This window comes from Mustelus asterias, chromosome 20 (genome assembly GCF_964213995.1).
Source record: "Mustelus asterias chromosome 20, sMusAst1.hap1.1, whole genome shotgun sequence".
Classification (NCBI taxonomy): domain Eukaryota; kingdom Metazoa; phylum Chordata; class Chondrichthyes; order Carcharhiniformes; family Triakidae; genus Mustelus; species Mustelus asterias.
Genome location: NC_135820.1, coordinates 4,106,988 through 4,116,668, shown reverse-complemented (window position 1 = coordinate 4,116,668; position 9,681 = coordinate 4,106,988). Strand labels below are relative to the sequence as shown.

At 46.9% G+C, this 9,681-nt stretch overlaps 1 protein-coding gene across 1 annotated transcript; it reads right to left on the bottom strand.

Moving 5' to 3' along the window:
* Positions 1 to 1,825: 1,825 nt before the first annotated feature.
* LOC144508735 (putative G-protein coupled receptor 139) lies at positions 1,826 to 9,001 on the bottom strand. Its single transcript, XM_078237044.1, has 2 exons — positions 8,932 to 9,001; positions 1,826 to 2,736 (listed from the first exon to the last, which is right to left on the bottom strand). The coding sequence occupies exons 1-2, from the start codon at positions 8,999 to 9,001 to the stop codon at positions 1,826 to 1,828; spliced, it is 981 nt and encodes a 326-aa protein (XP_078093170.1).
* Between the last annotated feature and the right edge of the window lie 680 nt (positions 9,002 to 9,681).

Here is a 9,681-nt window from a genome sequence, read left to right as displayed (position 1 = left end):
GAGCCTGCATGCTCATAGAATCAAATTATCCCAAAAAAGCGGAAGGAGGCCATTCGGCCCATCGAGTCAGCACCGACCACAATCCTACCCAGGCTCTATTCCCGTAACCCCACATATTTACCCTACCTGGTCCCCCTGACACCAGAGTCAATTTAGCATGGCCAATAAAACTAACCTGCATATTTTTGGGGTGTGGGAGGAAACTGGAGCACCCGGAGGAAACCCATGCAGACATGGGGAGAACATGCAGAGTCCACATAGACAGTGACCTGAGGCTGGAATGGAACGCAGGGCCCTTGGCGCTGTGAGGCAGCAGTGCTAAACACTGTGCCACCGTGTTCTCCCCATGTCTGCGTCAGTTTCCTCCGGGTGCTCCGGTTTCATCCAACAGTTTGAAAAACGTGCCAGTTAGCTGCATTGGTCATGCCATATTCTCCCCCAGTGTACGCAAACAGGTGCCGGACTGTGGTGGCTCGGGGATTTTCACAGTAACTTCATAAGCCTATTTGTGACGCGAATCAATAAAATAAAATAAAACTTTGCTTCCGCGTCTATCACTTCCTCTGTATTCCTCTCAATATAAACACACTGATCCCACAAAATGGAAGTTTATTCTGCTTTATCTCATGTTGATATCCATCTGTGGATGGCACGGTGGCACTCCTTCCTCCCAGCGCCAGGGATACGGGTTCAATTCCCACCTGGGATCACTGCCTGCATGAGTTTCCACCGGGTGCTCCGGTTCCCTCCCACAATCCAAAATGTGCGGGTAGGTGGATCGGCCAAGCTAAATTGCCCCTAATGTCAGAGGGACTAGCTCAGGTAAATGCATGGGGTTGTGGGGTTAGGGCCTGGGTGGGATTGCGGTCAGTGCAGGCTCGATGGGCCAAATAGCCTCCTTCTGCATTGTAGGGATTATATTCTATGATTCAAGGTCACCCCACAGCCTCTGTCTTTCCAGGGAGAATAATCCCAGTATATTCAATTTCTCCCCATAGCTAATACCCTCCATACCAGGCAACATCCTGGTAAATCTTTTCTCTACTCCCTCCAAAGCCTCCACGTCCTTCTGGTAATGTGCTGACCAGAATGGGACACAGAATTCCAAATGAGGCCTAACCAACGTTTTCTATGGCTGCAACGTAATTTGCCAAAATTTATCCTCGAGCTCCCGTCTGATGAAGGCAAGCATGCCATATGCTTTCCTCACCACCTTTTCCACATGTGCTGCCACTTTTAAGGATCTGTGGACCTGCACATCGAGACCTCTGGGTGTCTATGCTCCTGATGGTTCCGCCATTTCTTTTCTCGCTCCCACTTGAATTGGATCTACGAAAGTGCATCACCTCGCATTTGTCCGGGTTAAATTCCAAATGGTATTTTTCCACCCAATTTTCCAGCCGACCTATATCTTGCTGCATTCTCTTCATTCACATTTCTGGGCTACTTCTCAGGTGTGGCATCAATAGGAGAAGGGGAAAGTTTTACATGGTTAAAGTTAAAGTTTATTTATTTATGTCACAAGTAGGCTGAAATTAACACTGCAATGAAGTTACTGTGATAATCCCCGAGTCGCCACACTCTGGCGCCTGTTCAGTTACACTGAGGGTGAATTCAGCACGGCCAATGCTAAATTTGTTCTCATGTGTGGAGTCTGCACCTCCTGCCCGTGTCTTCCTGGGTTTCTTCCGGGTGCTCCGGCTTCCTCCCACCTTCCAAAGATGTGCAGGTAAGGTGGATTGGCCACGCTAAATTCTACCTCAGCGTCCAAATGAGATTATGGTGGGTGGCACGGTGGCACAACAATTATTTTCAACCATGTGTGTTACTTCAGTGAAGATACTTGGTCACAGATGAGAGTGAAGGGATATTTCACCGCCCTCTTCAGTTGCTCTCTGACCTTACTCTGGGTCAGTGCATAAACAGCGGTGTTAGTACAGGAGCTCAGGTAGAACAGCATTGTCCCGGTGTGATCCGCGATAATAACCGGGTGGTTGTAACTCGGGTAAACATGCCTTTTGGAAATCTTCATCAGTAAGAAAATAACAATCTTGGTCATCCACAGAAATATAAAACTGCCCGACACAACAAACAACAGCATGATGGACCTCCGCCTGTTGGCCACCTCTGCGTCTTCTCTCTGCTCCCCCTTACTGGAAGCCCGGAGACCCTGGCGGGCTCGGTTGGCCAGCACAATGTGCCTGACGGTCAGAGCGTTGAGCAACAGGATCAGCAGGTAGGGGATCAATGGGTTCAGCAGGTGGTGGAGCCAGAAAAATGCCACCCAACCTGGCAAGGTGAAAAATTCTAGTCTGGTGGCACAGCCCCAGGGCACACTGCCCAATGTGCCGTAAGGCTGGAACTTGAAGTAAAAAGGAACATTCCTCAAAATGTTCACCAGGGAGACGGTGGTTATTACCGCCACCGCTGTCTTCTGGGTGCAATATCTAGCTTTCAGATTGTGGCAACAAATGGCCACATAACGGTCCATGGTGAAAGCGATGGTGAGCCAGACGGAGCAGTCTATAGCGGCGTAGCCCAGCACAGTGACAGTGCTGCACACCGCCGTGTAGAACAGGAATGTGTAAGGGAAATATCTGGAACCCAGTGAGTTAAGTAGTTTAGAGACGACAACGACCATTAAGTCTGCTGTTGCCATGGAGATCAGGTAGAGACAAACACCTGGACTGATGCCGCACTTTCCCCGAGACAGGATCGTGATCGTCACGAAGTTAGCTGCGGGGGGAATTGAGATCAGAAGCTGTTAACTGTGGAATGGGATGATGCAACAATGTTACCACAATGATACCACATGAAGGAATAACCAGTTACAATAGCTATTGTGAGCTTCTTTTTGTATCAATTATAGAAGCACACATTTAAAGACTGGGTCTGCAGTGGTCTGAAAAATATAAGGTCAGGTCTCATTATCTCTTCACGGAGCACACAGGAGCGAGAGAACGCATGAAACGATACAGAAATAACAGCTATAATTGCTGCTGTGTTGTCAATAAAGGTAAAGAAATCTAGCTGGATTCTAAATTTGATTTGATTTTGACTTGATTCGATTTTGATTTTGATTTGGATTTGATTTAATTTGATTTGATGAATTATTGTCCCATGCATTCAGATACAGTGAAAAGTATTGTTTCTGCCATGCTCATAGAATTCTACAGTGCAGAAGGAGGCCATTTGGCCAATCGAGTCTGCACCGACAACATTCCCACCCTGGCCCTATCCCCGTAATCCCCTTACATTGAACTGAGCGAATCCCCCTGACACCAGTCTCATTATCTCTTCACGGAGAACAGAGGAGCCAGAGAATGTAAGAAATGATACAGAAATAACAACGATAAATGCTGCTGTGTTATCAATAAACGTAAAGAAAATCAGTTGGATTGTTAATTTGATTTGATTTGGTTTGATTTGATTTGACTTGATATTAGTTAGTTATGATCTTTCAAAAGTCACTGGAGTCAGGGAAAGTCCCAGAGGATTGGAAAATCGCTGTTGTAACCCCACTGTTCAAGAAGGGAACAAGAAAAAAGATGGCAAATTATAGGCCAATTAGCCTAACCTCAGTTGTTGGCAAAATTCTAGAATCCATCGTTAAGGATGAGATTTCTAAATTCTTGGAAGTGCAGGGTCGGATTAGGACAAGTCAGCATGGATTTAGTAAGGGGAGGTCGTGCCTGACAAACCTGTTAGAGTTCTTTGAAGAGATAACAAATAGGTTAGACCAAGGAGAGCCAATGGATGTTATCTATCTTGACTTCCAAAAGGCCTTTGACAAGGTGCCTCACGGGAGACTGCTGAGTAAAATAAGGGTCCATGGTATTCGAGGCAAGGTACTAACATGGATTGACGATAGGCTGTCAGACAGAAGGCAGAGAGTTGGGATAAAAGGTTCTTTCTCAGAATGGCAACCGGTGACAAGTGGTGTCCCGCAGGGTTCAGTGTTGGGGCCACAGCTGTTCTCTATTTATATTAACGATCTAGATGACGGGACTGGGAGCATTCTGGCCAAGTTTGCCGATGATCCAAAGATAGGTGGAGGGGCAGGTAGTATTGAGGAGGTGGGGAGGCTGCAGAAAGATTTAGACAGTTTTGGAGAGTGGTCCAAGAAGTGGCTGATGAAATTCAACGTGGGCAAGTGCGAGGTCGTACACTTTGGAAAAAAGAATAGAGGCATGGACTATTTTCTAAACGGTGACAAAATTCATAATGCTAAAGTGCAAAGGGACTTGGGAGTCCTAGTCCAGGATTCTCTAAAGGTAAACTTGCAGGTTGAGTCCGTAATTAAGAAGGCAAATGTAATGTTGTCATTTATCTCAAGAGGCTTGGAATACAGAAGCAGGGATGTACTTCTGAGGCTTTATAAAGCACTGGTTAGGCCCCATTTGGAGGACTGTGAGCAATTTTGGGCCCCACACCTCAGGAAGGACATACTGGCACTGGAGCGGGTCCAGCGGAGATTCACACGGATGATCCCAGGAATGGTAGGCCTGACATACGATGAACGTCTGAGGATCGTGGGATTGTATTCGTTGGAGTTTAGGAGGTTGAGGGGAGATCTGATAGAAACTTACAAGATAATGAACGGCTTAGATAGGATGGACGTAGGGAAGTTGTTTCCATTAACAGGGGAGACTAGGACGCGGGGGCACAGCCTTAGAATAAAAGGGAGTCACTTTAGAACAGAGATGAGGAGAAATTTCTTCAGCCAGAGAGTGGTGGGTCTGTGGAATTCATTGCCACAGAGGGCTGTGGAGGCCGGGACGTTGAGCGTCTTCAAGACAGAAATTGATAAATTCTTGATTTCTCGAGGAATTAAGGGCTATGGGGAGAGAGCGGGTAAATGGAGTTGAAATCAACCATGATTGAATGGTGGAGTGGACTCGATGGGCCGAATGGCCTTACTTCCGCTCCTATGTCTTATGGTCTTATGGTCTTATATGATTTGATTTGATTTATTATTGTCACATGCATTGGGATACAGTGAAAAGTATTCTTTCTTGTGTGCTCATAGAATCACAGAATCCTACAGTGCAGAAGGAGACTATGTGGACCATTGAGTCTGCACCGACCACAATCCGCTCTCAGCCCTATCCCCATAACCCCATTCATTTACCCAAGCTAATTGCCCTGACACTACAGGGCAATTAAGCATGGCCAATCCACCTACCTGCACGTCTTTGGACTGAGGGAGGAAACCGAAGCACCCGGAGGAAACCCACACAGACACGGGGTTAATGTGCAAACTCCACACAGACAGTCACCCAAGCAGGGAATCGAACTCATGTCCCTGGCACAATGAGGAAGGAATGCTAACCACAGCTGTACAGACAAAACATACCGTTCATAAAATACATAGGGAAGCAGGAAAGGAGAGGGTGCAGAATATAGTGTTAAAATCAGAGTGAGGGTGCGGAGAAAGAATAACTTAATATGTGATATGATCATTCCAAAACCTGGGAAGAAGTTGTTCTCGAGTCGTTTGATGCATGCTGTCAGACTTTTGTATCGATTTCCCGATATAAGAAGGTGGAAAAGAGTATGTCCGGGGTGTTTGATTATACTGGCTGATTTTCCGAGGCAGCAGGAAGTGTAGAGAGTGTCAATGGATGGGAGGCCGGTTTGCGTGATAGACTAGTCTACGTTCAAAAACCTTTGTAGATTTTTGCGGTCCTGGAAAGGGGCATGAGCCACACTAAGCCGTGATACAACCAGAAATGGTCCTTTCTATGGTGCATCTGCAAAAGATGAAAAGAGTCGCAGTGGATATGCCAAATTTCCTCCGTCTCCTGAGAAAGTAGAGGCGGTTGGTGGGCTGTCTTAATTATCGCAGCGGCGTGGAGTGACCAGGACAGGTTGTTGGTGATCTGGATACCGAGAAACTTGAAGTCTCGACCATTCACTTCGTCACTGTTGATGAAGACGGGGTATGTTCTCCACTACGCCTCCTGAAGTTGAAGTGAAATTTAAGTGGATTTCCGATCTACCAGACCATCTCAAATCACTTTCCATCCAACGCAACACTATCGGAATTGTAGTGACAGTTGGAATGTAAAAATATGCAGCCAACTTTGCAACAACAAGGATTGCAGAAACAAGAATGCAATTATATTCGAATAATCTGTATTTGTGATTTGATCAAGTGATAAACATCAGCCAGGACACCGGGTGATAAATGGTCCATACAGTCTCTTAAGTACAGAATATCCCATCCACTAGCATAGTCAGACAAGTCTTCAGCTGGACATGTCAGCGACAGTGAAAATAAACAACAAAGAACAATACAGCACAGGAACAGGCCCTTCGGCCCTCCAAGCCCATGCCGCTCCCTGGTCCAAACTCGACCATTCTTTTGTATCCCACCATTCCCATTCCCTTCATATGGCTATCTAGATAATTCTTAAACGTTCCCAGTGTGTCCGCCTCCACCACCTTGACTGGCAGCGCATTCCAGGCCCCCACCACCCTCTGTGTAAAATATGTCCGTCTGATATCTGTGTTAAACCTTCCCCCCTTCACCTTGAACCTATGACCCCTCATGAAAGTCACCACCAAACTGGGGAAAAGCTTACCACCATTCACCCTATCTATGCCTTTCATAATTTTATACACCTCTATGAAGTCTCCCCTCATCCTCCGTCTTTCCAGGTAGAACAACCCCAGTTTACCCAATCTCTCCTCATTACTAAGCCCCCCCCCATACCAGGCAACATCCTGGTAAACCTCCTCTGTACTCTCTCCAAAGCCTCCACGTCCTTCTGGTAGTCTGGCGACCGGAACTGGACGCAGTATTCCAAATGCGTCCGAACCAACGTTTCTATACATCTGCAATATCAGACCCCAACTTTTATACTCTATGCACCGTCCCATAAAGGCAAGCATGGCATATGCCTTCTTCACCTCCTTCTCCACCTGTGACGTCACCTTCAAGGATCTGTGGACTTGCACACCCAGGTCCCTCTGCGTATCTACACCCTTTATGGTTCTGCCATTGATTGTATAGCTCCTCCCTACATTAGTTCTACCAAAATGCATCACTTCGCATTGATCAGGATTGAACTCCATCTGCCATTTCTTTGCCCAAATTTCCAGCCTATCTATATCCTTCTGTAGCCTCTGACAATGCTCTCACTATCGGCAAGTCCTGCCAATTTTGTGTTGTCCACAAACTTACTGATCACCCCAGTTACACCTTCTTCCAGATCGTTTATATAAATCACAAACAGCAGAGGTCCCAATACAGAGCCCTGCGGAACACCACTAGTCACAGGCCTCCAGCCGGAAAAAGACCCTTCCACTACCACCCTCTGTCTTCTGTGACCAAGCTAGTTCTACACCCATCTAGCCACCTCCCCCTTTATCCCATGAGATCCAACCTTTTGCACCAGCCTACCATGAGGGACTTTGTCAAACACTTTACTAAAGTCCATATAGACGACATCCACGGCCCTTCCCTCGTCAACCATTCTAGTCACTTCTTCAAAAAACTCCACCATGTTAGTGAGGCATGACCTCCCTCTCACAAAACCATCCTGACTATCGTTAATGAGTTTATTCCTTTCTAAATGCGCATACATCCTATCTCTAAGGATCTTCTCCAACAACTTCCCCACCACGGACGTCAAGCTCACCGGCCTATAATTATCCTTCCAACCCTTCTTAAATAACGGGACCACATCAGCTATCCTCCAATCCTCTGGGACCTCACCCGTGTCCAGTGACGAGACTAAGATTTGCGTCAGAGGCCCAGCGATTTCGTCTCTCGTCTCCCTGAGCAGCCTTGGATAGATTCCATCAGGCCCTGGGGATTTGTCAGTCTTTATATTCTCGAACAAACCTGACACTTCCTCCCTTGTAATGGAGATTTTCTCCACCGGTTCAACACTCCCCTCCGAGAAACTCCCAGTCAACACATTCGTCTCCTTTGTGAATACCGACGCAAAGTATTCATTTCGGATCTCCCCTACTTCTTTGGGCTCTAAGCATAATTCCCCACTTTTGTCCCCGAGAGGTCCGATTTTTTCCCTGACAACCCTTTTGTTCCTAATCCCCGAGTCCCCAGACTCTGGCACCTATTCGGATGCAGTGAGCGAGAAATTTGCATGGCCAATGCACCTAACCAGCAAGTCTCTCGTTTTGAGATGAAACCGGAGCACCCGGAAGAAACCCACGCAGACACAGGGAGAACGTGCATACTCCACTCAGACAGTGACCAAAGCCGGGAATCGCACCCGGGTCCCTGAAATCTTATTTCACTTTAGACCCTTCTTTCAATCCTCGGAAATCTCGTCCGTCTGACTGACGGTCACGCTCCCAATGATAACAGTTTGCTTTCCGAAAGACAGCTATCCACACTCTTCATAATATGAAAGGAGAACGCATAACGTGTTGAATCTCTCCACACACAGCTGGAGTTTGCCATCCCTGTCTCCACTCCCAATCAATCTCCCTCTCCGCCTTTCCGAAGGTATCGAAAACTCCAGTTAGAAAGTCATCATCGAATCATAGGACCCCTACAGTGCAGAAGAAGGCCATTCCGTCCATCGAGTCTGCACCGTCGGCAATCCCAATCAGACCCTATCCCCGTAACCCCATATGTTTAGCCTGCTCATCCCTCTATCCTACACATCCAAGGATGCTCAGGGGCAATTTAGCATGGCCAATGCACCCAACACGCATATCATTCAGACTTGTGGGAGGAAACAGGAGCACACGGAGGAAAGCCACGCAGACACGGGGGAAAACATACAGATTCCGCACAGTGACCCAATTCGGGAATGGAATTCAGGTCATTGAAGCTGTGAGACAGCAGTGCTAAACGCTTTGCTACTGTGCCACCCATCGTTCAAATACCTTCACGTGAAGTACATCAGAACTCTAAACATCACATTTGACGGGGTGGACAGCTCTCCTCACCTGGGATAGAGATCACCACGAGGAAATGGTAGAAAATGAACTCGATCAGTAGAATGATTGGTCCTTCCATTGTGGAACGATGGGTGATCTCATTCACTGACTCTGACAGACGGGATTGGAGTCTGGTCTCAGATCCTCAATTGAAATCAGTACCTGACTTATACAGGATGGTAAACCCTTCGTGACAGTCAGTGTTAGTTCCAGTGTACTGAACACACTCATTAAGAATAAGTCCTTACCTCATTGTACATTCCCTCAGCCCCAACATATTCCTCATGGAAATGGAACAACGTGGGTGCGGCATTCCCCAAAAGGACATTCAGGAACAATGAGGTATGTTTGTTTTTTTCCAGTCGAATTCTTGCACTAATTTTGGATCAACCATTTTGTTTGCATTTTACACTTCTGGTTAATCACTGAATAAATTAGGATTCAGAACGGTTATTGACGAAGGGATTGATACCCAGTTATAGAATCGTAGAATCAGAGAAACCCTACAGTACAGAAAGAGGTCATTCGGCCCATCGAGTCTGCACCGACCACAATCCCACCTAGGCCCTCCCCCCATATCCCTACATATTTTACCCGCTAATCCCTCCAATGTACGCATCCCAGGACACGAAAAGGGCAATTTTAGCATGGCCAATCAACCTAACCCGCACATCTTTGGACTGTGGGAGGAAACCGGAGCACCCGGAGGAAACCCACGCAGACACGGGGAGAATGTGCAAACTTCACACAGACAGTGAC

What these genes read in the sequence shown, in the direction of transcription:
- LOC144508735 (XM_078237044.1), bottom strand. Translation starts at nt 9,001, where the DNA reads ATGGAAGGACCAATCATTCTACTGATCGAGTTCATTTTCTACCATTTC. An exon ending in CGTGGTGATCTCTATCCCAG is followed by an intron (nt 2,737 to 8,931) that starts GTGAGGAGAGCT and finishes TTCCCCCCGCAG; the next exon opens with CTAACTTCGTGACGATCACG.